This window comes from Thunnus maccoyii, chromosome 21 (genome assembly GCF_910596095.1).
Source record: "Thunnus maccoyii chromosome 21, fThuMac1.1, whole genome shotgun sequence".
NCBI classification, from domain to species: domain Eukaryota; kingdom Metazoa; phylum Chordata; class Actinopteri; order Scombriformes; family Scombridae; genus Thunnus; species Thunnus maccoyii.
Window position 1 is genome coordinate 19,652,576 of NC_056553.1, and position 12,809 is coordinate 19,665,384.

General features: G+C 40.3%; 1 protein-coding gene across 1 annotated transcript in view; it reads right to left on the bottom strand.

Annotated features, from left to right (window-relative positions):
* Nucleotides 1-64: 64 nt before the first annotated feature.
* The window catches only part of abca4a (ATP-binding cassette, sub-family A (ABC1), member 4a), a 33,144-nt gene continuing 20,399 nt past the window's right edge, over nt 65-12,809 (bottom strand). The window contains exons 21-50 of the mRNA XM_042400229.1: nt 12,522-12,661; nt 12,296-12,433; nt 11,305-11,480; nt 10,862-10,964; nt 10,174-10,379; nt 9,693-9,741; nt 9,428-9,508; nt 8,753-8,928; nt 8,456-8,580; nt 8,213-8,311; nt 7,930-8,119; nt 7,665-7,759; nt 7,505-7,537; nt 7,197-7,302; nt 6,988-7,062; nt 6,662-6,831; nt 6,161-6,338; nt 5,867-5,982; nt 4,597-4,744; nt 4,387-4,510; nt 3,682-3,811; nt 3,405-3,525; nt 3,044-3,106; nt 2,840-2,946; nt 2,272-2,413; nt 1,863-1,997; nt 1,632-1,735; nt 1,445-1,537; nt 1,035-1,284; nt 65-766 (exon numbers count right to left, since the gene is read on the bottom strand). Coding sequence (XP_042256163.1) covers nt 647-766; nt 1,035-1,284; nt 1,445-1,537; nt 1,632-1,735; nt 1,863-1,997; nt 2,272-2,413; nt 2,840-2,946; nt 3,044-3,106; nt 3,405-3,525; nt 3,682-3,811; nt 4,387-4,510; nt 4,597-4,744; nt 5,867-5,982; nt 6,161-6,338; nt 6,662-6,831; nt 6,988-7,062; nt 7,197-7,302; nt 7,505-7,537; nt 7,665-7,759; nt 7,930-8,119; nt 8,213-8,311; nt 8,456-8,580; nt 8,753-8,928; nt 9,428-9,508; nt 9,693-9,741; nt 10,174-10,379; nt 10,862-10,964; nt 11,305-11,480; nt 12,296-12,433; nt 12,522-12,661 — 3,793 coding nt within the window. The 3' untranslated portion in view covers nt 65-646. The remainder of the gene's footprint in view (nt 767-1,034; nt 1,285-1,444; nt 1,538-1,631; nt 1,736-1,862; nt 1,998-2,271; nt 2,414-2,839; nt 2,947-3,043; nt 3,107-3,404; nt 3,526-3,681; nt 3,812-4,386; nt 4,511-4,596; nt 4,745-5,866; nt 5,983-6,160; nt 6,339-6,661; nt 6,832-6,987; nt 7,063-7,196; nt 7,303-7,504; nt 7,538-7,664; nt 7,760-7,929; nt 8,120-8,212; nt 8,312-8,455; nt 8,581-8,752; nt 8,929-9,427; nt 9,509-9,692; nt 9,742-10,173; nt 10,380-10,861; nt 10,965-11,304; nt 11,481-12,295; nt 12,434-12,521; nt 12,662-12,809) is intronic.

Genomic DNA, 12,809 nt, shown 5'->3' on the forward strand with positions numbered 1-12,809 from the left:
AAGGCAAAAAAAAAGATAAGCTTACTTGGCATCTGAAGCAAATGCACAGGACCAATGCTTTCTTCATCAAACTCTCATTACAAGCTGATATTGTACTTCTTCAACATTTCATCACTCAAAGTCATGGTCCTTGTCATGAATCTAAAGCTGTTTCATTTAGCTTGCAAGGCCTAGAAGGTGAGCAGAACATGGAGCATATAGCAGGCACATACTGTAAATGCTACACTCTTTCCAAATTCAAAGCCCACTAACCCTGTTTACCAGAAAAGCAATGTTGAACATGTGTAGTACTGCCACATGTCAAATCATCAGTCAAACAGGACATACATAATGTTCCATTTAAAGGGCTGCCTCATTCACAGACTGCATTTCAAGGCCTGATCCAGCACAATACATCAACAAGGGCTGCCCCATTCTAAAGGCTCCTCCACATGTGGATGACAAATGTAGACTTGTATCCCAAAATTGACCATATACCAGTCACTTGTCTCTTGTGATGACACTATAGTGAAACATCTGTAGATTATCACACTTGTAGAGGAGGCTCTGGTTCTGCCTACAAGCATTCAGCCCGAATTCTACAAACATGGCAGCCCCTGAAATGAAAACTGTTGACTGTCTTCCAATTGAGGTTCTTAAGTAAAGTTCACTTCCCCAAACTTTTGATGGATGTGGTATCAATATACCGCTGCGCCCCAGCAGCTTTTGGATGCAACACAATAGTGTCATCTTCTCTTGACTGCTGCTTGGCGAAATTCACAAACACCTAAAAGGACACAGAAACATCAAAATGAACAACATAGGAAGGTTTTTTTAGAGCATCAGGTGGACATAAGACATATAATGAAGAAAGAATAACAGAGTTAAATATTAGTCAAATGGTGAAGCAAAAAGCATTGCTGTAATATATTTTTAAAAATGAATTATTCACATGTAGACTAATTTGACTGAGCCAAGTTAAAATCTGAAAGGAAATGTGCACTCAATATTCCCCACTGTATAATCCATTATGCTGTTTTTCTATGCTCATTTACCTGGTCAAGAGTGGTCTGTGAAACAGAGTAGTCCTCTATGTTGAGCTTGTCTTTGTTAGCCAGGACCATTTGAAAGATCCTAGCCAGGGAGGAGGAGGAGATCTTGTACTGTAGGGTGTTGTAGTGTTTCTCCCTCTGAATGCAGCCAGGGAAGGTGCTCTCCATGAAAGCTTCGGCAAGGTTCAGGTCTGGGGCACAACCAGGCTTAGCTGCCCTGATCTTCATGGTCACCACGTAGCCATCACCAAATCTACATTCACACCAAAGTAAGGTAGATAAAGTAAAATCAAAGATTAGCAAATCCATAGAACGCTAAATGGATTTTTAATTCTTTGTTGCAAGGATTTTTGGTGTAAAAGACAACATTTTGTAATTTGATCAGCAATACTCGATAAAGCAAAATGACCAACTTGTATTTGAGATGCTGAATGGTTCCCAAACACTTGAAGGATCCGTTAACCATAATGGCTAAGCGGGTACACAGAGCCTCACATTCCTCCATACTGTGAAAAAAGACACACAATCGTCTATTAAATCCTGTGCTTATAAATATGCATGAATGCACACATAAACACACACACACACCTGATAGCTTACCTGTGTGAGGTGAGGACCACAGCTCGTTTGTCCTGAATAACGCTCATGATGGAGTTCCAGAGGAAGCGTCTGGAGAGAGGGTCCATGCCTGTAGTAGGTTCATCCTGAAGAGTAACAACAAACACAGACACATCTAGCATCTCGTATTTCAACTAACCATGCTTATTCAACTGTGATCCTCATCCTAAACCTCTAATCCAAACCCAGTACTGTTAATAATGTTGGCCTCACCAGCAGCACCAGAGCAGGGCAGCCTATCATGGCAATGGCTGTGGAGAGTTTCCTCTTGTTACCTCCACTGTAGGTCCCAGCACTTTGTCCTGCATACTCTGACAGACCCAGCTTCTGGATGGCCCACTCTGCAACCTGTGCAAGAAGAGGATAAGTGCCGTGTGTTAGAATTCAGTCAAACTTTAGTAAAGTGAAGCTGCATACTTGATACAGGCACAAACATTGGCAGATTTGTAGATCATAAAGGTATGTACACTTGTTTAATTCTTTGACCAGAGGCATTAAATAGGTCAAAGTTTATATCTCTCACATGTATCATTTTTATTATTTTACAGTACTGCATGCTATTGCCAGATCCAGTTTTTGATCACTGTATCTGTTTCCTGGTATGGCAAAAACTCCATCTCACCCTGCTGATCTCAGCCTCTGGGACTCCGCGGAGGCGGGCGTAGAGGTGTAGGTGTTCTCTGCCTGTCAACAGCTCATCTATGGCGTCAAACTGTGGGCAGTATCCCATGTTCTGGTGGACGTCCAGGATGTTGGTCAAAATGCTGCGAGGAGAACAAAGTTGAAACAAACCGAACCATGAGGAAGAGTTCCTTCTGATATGGTTTCAAATAGTTGATTCTCAGTAAGATAATTATTCAATACAGTTTGTTCATCAAGTATTTATTAAATAACTAATTCAGATTACTCTCTGTTGGCAAGAAAATGATAACATGGATTGAGAAAGCAATTTCCATTGTGATCCTGTGTCCCACAGAGACTGTTAGTATATCTGTAGTTTAGAGATCCTAATACCAGAGATTCTTTTTCACCTATAATAAGATTTAAGGGAAAACACTTGATGTTTCGTGTGTAAATGAAGAATTCAGATTATTTGCACAAAATATAAACTATTATCAGCCTCAATGTTGATTTCGACCTTCAAGTTTCATACTGGTTACTTCCTCTTTGTATGACTTTATATTACAAACCTGTGACCAGTAACTGAGGCTTCTCCTGAGGTGACATCAATGTCCCCAGTCAACATCTTAAATGTGGTGGTCTTCCCTGCTCCATTTACACCCAGGAGACCAAAGCACTGCCGAGGATCAAGAGAAAAATAAGATACATAAGCTATAAAGTGATCAGCATGTTTCCTTTTGTGGTGTAAATCATATACGTTTAACCATACGAACCTCTCCAGGTGATACTCCAATGCAGATTCGGTTCACAGCAGGGATCATCGTTCCTGTGTACGTCTGGCAAAGAAAAGATGAGAACAAATCAAGTAGAAAGATAGAATACCGGTATAAAGGGAATAATGAGAGAGACAGAGAATACTGCAACTATGAAGACATGGAAACAAAGTATCAAATCTATCAAATACCAATCAGCATTTTAATTATTATTACAAATAAAAGTAAAAGTACATTATGAGCTGCACTATGACAGATGGAGTATGATATTCACATTTTGAATTTTGTTTTTAAACATCAATTTCAGCATTTTTTTCCATTGTCCATACCTGATGATGTTTTGAAAAGATAAACATCTCACCTTGGACAGGTCTCGTATACATAAAATGTCATTTGTTTTTCCACTTTTGCAGATTCGCTCTCTTTCCTCGGCTACATCCATATCCTCGTCTAAAATAGGAGGCTTTGGGCAATCTGATATCCTGCCAATGGAATACCAGGCAATGAGCTAGACAGCAAATCAACTTTGAATCAATCTATGCAAGAGTCAGATCATATTATCAGACACGTCGCCTTTTCTTGAACAAATCCTTACTGGAACAAATCTGGCATCCTAATTCAAGCTCTAGTATGCTTACCAGTGATCCAGGAAGAAGCGATACTGGAGGAGAATGTTAAGGATGAAATAGACAAATCCCTCAACAGCCATGCAGAATAGGTTCTTCCCAATAAAGTTCCAGTGATAGGGGTCTGGGCTGTAGTCCTCACCTGAGGAATAACAATGAGTCAGTGACACTGTTTTATATGCGCCATTAGAAAGTCTTAAAACTGCAAGCAAATAATGATATTTTTTGTTTGTTTGTTTTTTTCTTTCGTTTATTCCTTCATTTCTGAGCAGAGTTCCTACAGCCTATTTCATGTGGAAGACACAATATCCTGGTCAGTGAGTTGAGGTAATTTGAAAACACAGAAAAGATAAATAGATGTAAAAAAAAAAAAAAAGAAAAGAAAACATAACAAAATAACTCTAGTGATTATAATTAAGTAATATTTAATATTTCTATTTATTATTCTATTTCTACCTCTCTGATAAATTCTTGCACATCACTACTGGAGAATTTGTTGTAGAGCATTTGGTGCACATGTGGTTAGAAGGTTGTGTTACTTCAGGGCAACTTCGGGCTTTAATGGCAAGTGTAAGGTATCACGTTTCTAACGCACGCAATGACCCAACATTCGTTCAGGGTGTTGAGATGGTGGTTGACGTTTGGAGAAATTTGTTGCTACAAGTATTTGTTTGCTGGACTGCAAGGTGTATGAGTATGCGTGTGTTTTGTGATTACCAAAGCGAGCATAGATATCAGTCACGGCCTGGTTCATGGCCATGTCTATCAGGCCTCGGCCCAGGCAGTAGTGGGGGAAGATGAGCAGAACAGTCTTCAACAGCTGGTTAAACCTGTACAGAGCCTAGACAGAAATCAAACAAATGACAGTAGGGTGAGATGGAGGATGCATGGAAGATGCATTTACAGAAACAAGCTAATAGGTCTTACTGTGGTGCCCTCAAAAAGGTCCAGGATGAAGGTGATGGCGCTGCTGTTGATGCCAATGAAGAGGTTGATACATGACAAAGACACGTAGGCTGTGCTGGGGATGCTGAATAAATATGACATGGGGTACATCATGGGGGTAACAGACCAGCTGAGAGAGAAAGAGAGAGAGATCAAGAAATGCATCAGTTAAGCACAATGAATGTCAGAATCTAATGCTGGACACAGACTGCAGAGGTGGATTACACATTTTAGACTATCAAAGATAATCAATGTCATCATCAATAAGTCATTTCCACCTTAATTTGGACACAAAATACCACAAACAAAAATTATGATTGCCAACAAGATTGGAAGCACCAACTTGTTTCTACACTGCATTTTACATTTGTGTATTAAACAGTTTTCAAGATAGAATTAAATCAATTAAATTGAATTAAATCAATTAAAGATTGAAAAGCATGGACTCCAGCATTATGAGGGGTTATAAATGTACGAGGCAAAAGAGTACATACCATTATGGCAAAAATACAGGGTGCAAATAATGTGATATGCGAACAGAAGTTTGTCAGTTTGAATGTGACCTTTGAAACGAGATATTGTGTAGAATATATTGACATTTCTGATACTCGGGGACTTGGCTGGGTGTGTCATCAGCTAGTGTGAGCTGTGCAGTAAACTTAACCCACAGGACTGTAACAACAATCTGGTGATGACACTAGCTCACATTTAGAGTGAATGATGAAAAATATCTGCTAAGTGAGGCATCTGTACTCATGTGTCCTGTTAGACGGTAGTCGAACTTAGTAGTATTTCAAGACCCATTTATCCAGCAGTGCCCTGTTTTTAAAAATCAGCAAGTTGGTGTGGAATCAATTCCCAAATTAGGCTTTACATTCCCTTTTTGACAGAGCGGTAATGAGGAAGATTTGTTCTTGGTCTTAGTCGATATTTCACAAAAATGCTGACCCAGCAAACTAAATGCTATGAAGTTAATAAGCTTCTAGCAGAGGAAAATGGTGAAGCTTATAGGCTGACATCTAATGAAGGTAAAAAGTTTGCTGGTGGATATAAATGTGAAAATACTGAATAATGGCACAAATTATCTGCTAGTGGCTTCATCATTTCAGAAGTGATAATAACCACTTTACAACAGTCCAGCTGTAGCAGTGCTATGGTGATTCTGAATGTCTTGTTTTCCCCACATTTTGTAATGTTGTTAAAAATAGACCTGACAAAATGCAGTGTAAAACTTTGAAAAACAAAGACCTACCCGTAAAGCATAAGTAGGGCAATAAGTGGTTGGAGGTTGGTCGGTGAGGTGTAGCACTTCTTATCAAAAAAGATGAAAATTCTCACCACCATCGCAGCACTGATGGAGTAATTCACCTGAAGAAAGAACACAGACACTCCAGATACCAGTGTCTACAAAGCTATTTCATAATCAAAAAGAGAATAAACAATTCACATAGGCTTTCTTTATCCTGGTTGTTCTTATGAACATCATACGAACATTACCATTGACATTTCCCAGGCATTTATACAGTCACAGAGGGGATTACTGTACCATGTCCCAGAGAAAATTGGCCATCCAGTAGACCAGGGGACTGACACCACTGACGAACTGCAGGTGTTTGGCCTGGGTGACCCTCTCTTGGATGAGATAGAGGACGAAGCTGGCTGGGACAAAGGACATGGCGAAGATGACACAGATGGCCACCACTGCATCCACTGAGGTAGTCAGGCTGGGGAATGAGAGGAAAAACTTCAGATAAAAATCAGGAGTAAATGTTAAGATATCTAAAAATAATATTTTGGTGTTAGTCCTTAATCTTGCACAAACGCATGTGGCATCGCAAATTGATGCTTTCTACCAGTATAGGGGGATCTAAAGGGAGATTTTCTTTCCTTTAAAGTTCAAATCAAACGTAAGTGTAAGAAGCATGACACTCCAGTTCTGCCTCTTATGAACTCCACTTTACTTTTCTACAGAAACACAAGTTAAGTTCCAGACCTTGAAGTATAATTGGAAAAGTAGTATCTGGCTGTCTAGCCATTGTTTACTCACACAGTGATCTCAGATAGCTGCTCTTTGGTAAGGTTCAGAGGGTGGTTGATGGCAGTGATTCCATACTCGTCCAGGTTAGCTCCTTTGGGCAGGTTTGCACGGAGGATGGCATTGTTGGCCACGTTCATGAAAGATACCATGGCATGCCAGCCCTTATTGTTGTACCACACCTGTGCAAAGACAGTGAATGTTATACTTTGACTGCAGCAGATTTATAATGTTAATAGCATAGAAGTGTCTTATATTAACTAAGCATTTACTTAAAAAAATAAACACCTCTTTTTAAAAACAGTTTCATCTGGTTGGTGAGGTTTTCTTGTACTTACCTTGACATTGTTTTGTGTCTCCATGTATCTGAGGAATGTTCCTATGTCCTTCAGTGTTTGTTTGGAGTATTTGCCCTGCAATCAAAAATTCAAAGGGCCTTTACAAAAGAAATCAGCAAAGAGCCATAGACACATACAGTATATACACAAACAGATAACAGTAGACACACACATAAGCAAACACAGCATGTTGAGTTTTAAAGCCATACCCCAGTAACGTTGAGCAGTCGTCCCAGCTGAGCTGCTACATCCTGGATGGTCTTTGGCTGCAGCTCTAAAACAGGAAGCTGTCCTCCCACTGATATACCTCCATACCTGGACACCACAGAGAAAACCCTGCTGACATCTGCAAAGCTTTACTATAACTCCTGCTACTGTAGACCAAAAGTACACTACACGATTACAACCACTGGAGGGAGAACTGCAGTAATACACACACATCCATATATGTAATAAGAAATGCATGTAAAACAGTCACATTTTTAATCTAAATGTAGTCTGACAAATTTGAAGTTACCTTTGTTCATTTACCCAATATTTGCTCTTCAGGCTGAAAAGAGATCACACAAAGAGCTATTGAATTCTTTCTCATATTAGAATACATTTCAATTTTAATGAGTTTTGTTGTCTTTTCAACATTGTGGTATAGTTTTCAATTAGTACAAAGAATCAAATACCTAGTTCTGATGAGGCTGGGGTAGGTTTTCACCAGGTAGTCAGAGATGTTCCTGCCTGTTAGATCCATGAGGACATCTCCTGTTGACTGGATCCTCTGATGCACAAATAACATACATTTTATTTAAGACACTCAGACACTGAGACGCTGGACATATAAATGTATGCACTTCTCAGTTCAATAAGTAGAAGTGATTCAGAATCAGTAGTGTACTTGAGAGGGAAGATTATGTATTTCTGTGTGTACATACTGTCCCAACCACCCACCTGTGGAGGTGGCAGGCCTCCGGCTCCCTCGGGGCACACAGGCAGCATGGTGAGCTTCCTGGCTGTGCTGCACTGACAGTCTGGAGACGGTCTGAGGGGGTTCCACTCTGGGCCACCCAGCATATCTATTAGGGCAGGATTAACCAGTGGCATCTCCCACTCTGTTGTGATGTTGTTACATGGGAAATCTCTACCAGTGGGAGAAATTCACCCATGTAGTCAAATGCATCTGTGTCAGTTATAAGTGTAAAAAAACAGCAGCAAAACTGTGAGGGCTACTCACTCCAGTGGTTCATCTACCATGCAGCGAGTCCCAAAGCCAGGCTTGTCAAGCAACACCTCAGCGAAGTATCTCATCTGAGCATCCATAGGACGCTCATTACTGCCATGGGCAAAATAATGAAAAATGCAATCACCAACATCAGGAACTTCAGTCTAATTTATACATATTTTATTTAGAGACATTTAGAAATCCAATTAAAAAGTCTTGTGACTGTTAAATGGAGCTAGGTGATCTTATGCGCACCTGAAGAATGTGTACTGTCTCCCGTACATCCAGGGACTGAGGGTCAGACTTGGATACTCTCCAAAAGGTGGAACAATCAGAGTGAATGTCAGCACCAGGAAAATAAAACTGGCTGGTAACACAATCTAGCAGAGACAGAAACAACTTTGATTTAAAAACCACACAAAATATGCAATACTCCAATGAGGATCATCAGAGTCATCAACTGTAGTTCAGATAGCCAAACTGAATATAACAATATGACTGAGACAACGATTTCCGCCGATTTACTGTAAGTAGCCTAGTTTAAGATCTTACCTGGGCGAAGAAGTCTTTGCAGGAGCGTGTGGCGTGATGCAGCCTCTTGATCAGCAGAGCTAAGAACTGTTTGAGGGTTAGACACAGGCCTCTGACCTGGTAGGATCCTCTGCCTGTACTGCCTTCTGGGCCATCACAGGGGGCCTGGCCATTGTTTTGCATGTCCCCATCTGTCTCTGGAATACAGAGCTCATGTCAAGTTGCACAGTTTGACTTGCACATGTAATGTCAGTGCTATATGTAAGAGGCCAGCCAGCAAGCAGTGCATGTTTAGTCTTCTGTGGACATTCAGTCGCAAAAAAAAAAAAACCCTAGAAAAAAATGTTTATCAGCATTGCTCTACAAGCGTTTAGGTATATGATGCAGCCTTTTTTGCATCTTACTAGTGTGCTGATGATAGCGCCAGATCAAAATATATATTCAAGCTGCTCACTAGTCAAAATGCCCAAGCTGAAGCCCTCTGCATAATGCTGTTGTCAGGAAAAATCACTTTTCAAGACTTTCTCGGTTGACCTTTATGTCTTTTTTTAAATAATTAAATAAAGGAAAGTTGAATAGGTTTAGTCTTAAAAAGCTAATGCAAGACTTCAACCTTCTTTAATTACAGAAATTGATACGTTTTTTCCCCACAACAGCAGCAAATGACCAGAGCTGTAACCTGAAAGCCACTATCACCTTCGGGTGGTTCCACATCAATCGCCACTCTGTTCAATCCACAGAGACTAGCTCGAGAAATCTGCTGCAATGATTTCTTGTCTGAGAGAGGTAGACAATGGGACACAAAGGATACAGCTCACATGATGAGGGGGAGATGGATAGAAGAGGGCTACAAGAGACACAACTACACATTGAGACACATCACAAATCAATAAGAAGAGAAAAAAAACGCCACCAAAACTTTGTGCTGTTCTTCTTTTTCTTTTTTTTTTCTTTTTTTTACCTTGAATACATTTCCTGTTGGTGCCATCAGCGGTGACTTTTAGGAAAATCTGCAAGAAAACACAAGATACTCTTTGTGAACAGAGCAAGGGAACAGCTTTATGAAACGAAACCTAATCACTGTGAAGGTGAAAGTCAGCGAGTGAGTGTATGACAGATTGCCTCAATGAAACTCTGCTGCTTGTTTCTCTTTTTTACTTGCTATCAAGTTACTGCTTTGCAACAAAAATGAAAATATCATTTGCACTTCAATAACTAAGAATCTCCCCTATTCAGAGGGCAGTATATGTCAGTTTGATCTATTGTCTCATTTTGTCAAGATCAGGGGCCACAATGTAAATTTACAAACGTGAATTACTTTTTAGATTTTCCTAATAAATCACACCCATGTGTATTTATTAATTGTATGTTCCTGTTACACCAAAGACAGCAAATACTAGCAGTCCTATGATTACTCCTGTTTAGCTATCACCTCCACCCACCTCTTCCAGCGATGTATCAGACACACCGAAGCTGCTGAGGCCGATGTCTACAAGGGTTTCCTCCAGCTCCCTGAAGAGACTAGCGTAGGCCCTGGGTTGGAAGTTACGATTGGGCAGCAGGTAGGTCAGCTCTTGGCCAATGGCCTCAATCAGACGAGCCTGCGGCACGTGATGATGAACCAGGGCTGCGATTCTTTCTATGTTACCTGGAGATGGAGCAATATAGGCTTATTTTGCCTTATCCAATTTCCATTTAATTTATGTCTTGCCACTGAAAGATACAGCTAAGAAAAAAGAATATCTGACAACTGACAGGTGGCATGTTAAGTAGAAATGTATGAAAATTGCAAAATCACAGGAGGAAATAAGGGAAAACAGAAGAAAAACATTAAATTACGGCATATTATTGCGTAAAACTCCATGTCCTTTTGACTTTTACAGTGCTACCGAGGGCCTACAGTACAGTATGTCATAGAGTGCTGTAAATACAGGGTGTGTTGATAGCAGGTACAGTAAGTGCACTGACTACAATCTCATACAAAGGCACTATTCACCAAAATGACAGATAGATTATGTTCCATTGTATCATTAATTTAGAAGCTGAATAAACTAAAATAGGTTTAAGGAGACTGATAATGTATTTGGGATAACATACTGATCTCTACAATGGAACTAATGGTGACCTTACCATCCATCTGCCTGTCTGGGGCCTGGCTCTCCTCCTGGCTCGCTTTAAACTTTGAGCACTTTGAACATTTACAGGAGCAATCTTCTGTGCAGTCACAGCTGGCCTGCAGCAAAAACGTTACCAGACACCATAATTTATTTTAACAGTATGACATAATTTATCTCTCCTGCATTCATTTTGGCTCACCCTTAGTCTCACAGGGACTCATTTGCATCCAAGTCACAGGGGGACTCGTGAAGGTGAAACCATCATATAAGTCTGATGTTTAATGTCTTTTATTTAAAAATTGGATGCTGTTGGTGGATTTGAAGGAGTTTACTGTGAAAGACTATGCAGTACAGTACAGTGTTTTTCTACCAAACAGTAATTAGTATATTAAATCAACCTTTAAACAAAATATTAAAAGCTGAATGCACACAAACTCCGGTTTAATAAGTTCCCACCTTAGTGTCATGTTTCATTCGTCGCACAAGAGTGAGGTAGAAACCAGCGCCAAAACAATTCTTAAGGAAGATGGGGGAACCGCAGCAGTAGAGGCGGCCCTGAGAGATGATAGCCACCCGGTCACTCAGCAGGTCGGCCTCGTCCATGTGGTGGGTGGACATAATCACAGTGCGCCCTGCAACAGAGGACAGAGAGAGACAGTGAAGAAGGGATGAAGAGAGAAAGACGGGAAGAAAATTTGAATGAAGGGATAGGATTTTTACATAGATCAGCATCCACTTCAAAATGTTTGATAATTATGACTTAGGATAAACTTTCTCTCTTTGCTCAGTCAAGATCTTAAATACTGCTGTATTATGAAAGAATAGGGCATAAAAAAAACTCTCTCGTTCATGTTTAGCATAGAGAAGCCCAAGAATATATGACATAATTGTTGTTCTTTAAATCTGAAGAAAACCAGACAGTCTGTTTCTGCATTCACATCAGCTTTAGTGCAGGATGTTCCACAGTTTGCTGAGTATCAGGTTTACTGGAAGAACTACTGTGTCAGGCTTGCTGTCAATAGTGGCAGTAATGATGCAATGTTTTCTGCAGAGCACAAGTTGAATTATTTGTTGCCTGACTTGACAAATCTGTCAGGTCTGTTCATCATCTAACTTCAGCATACAAAATAGACAAACATTACTGCTACTTTATTTATAATGACGTTAATCTAAGATCTCTTCTAATTGTGTGATGGACAAGGCTCAAGTAATATAAAACAATAGTTATCAAGTATCAAAGGATACCTATTAATAAAACTTGGTTGGAGCATTTTGCATTCTTTGCATGATGATTACAATTAGTAGTGTGTATGTTGGCTATGATGCAGAACAATTATGTAGAAATATGAGACTGTAATTTGTCTGATGATATTGGGAAAGAATCTGTGTACATAATGAGCTAATGGGCTTTTTGTACCCTCCTCTAGCCAGCAGAGGTCAGTGTTACCTGCACGGTATTTGAGCAGCAGGTCCCAAATGGAACGTCTGGAGTAGGGATCCACCCCTGAGGTGGGCTCATCCAGGATCACCACCTTAGCCCCACCAACAAACGCCAACGCAACGGACAACTTCCTCTGCATGCCCCCTGGAGAAGAACACCATAAAGTACTGATGATGCACATATTAGTATGTGTGTGTGTAGGTGTGTAGTTTATATAATAGTGAGCATTAACCTGAGAGGTTCTGGATCAGTTCATCTCTCTTGTGGGGTAGACCCAGATCCTGCAGCATGTTCTCCACCTCCTCCTCGGCCTCTGCTATTGGACGGCCTTTCAGCAGGGAGTAGAAGAGGATATGCTCCGCTACACTCATACTGAGAGAGAACAAGAGAAAGAGAGGAAGGCATTAACCCAATTAGACCTATGAAAATGGGCGTGCTTTACACTTATAGCATCATGGTGAATACTCAATTGTGGCATAGAGTAAAATCCTGTGTACAGGCTCAAAAAGAACATGTTTTT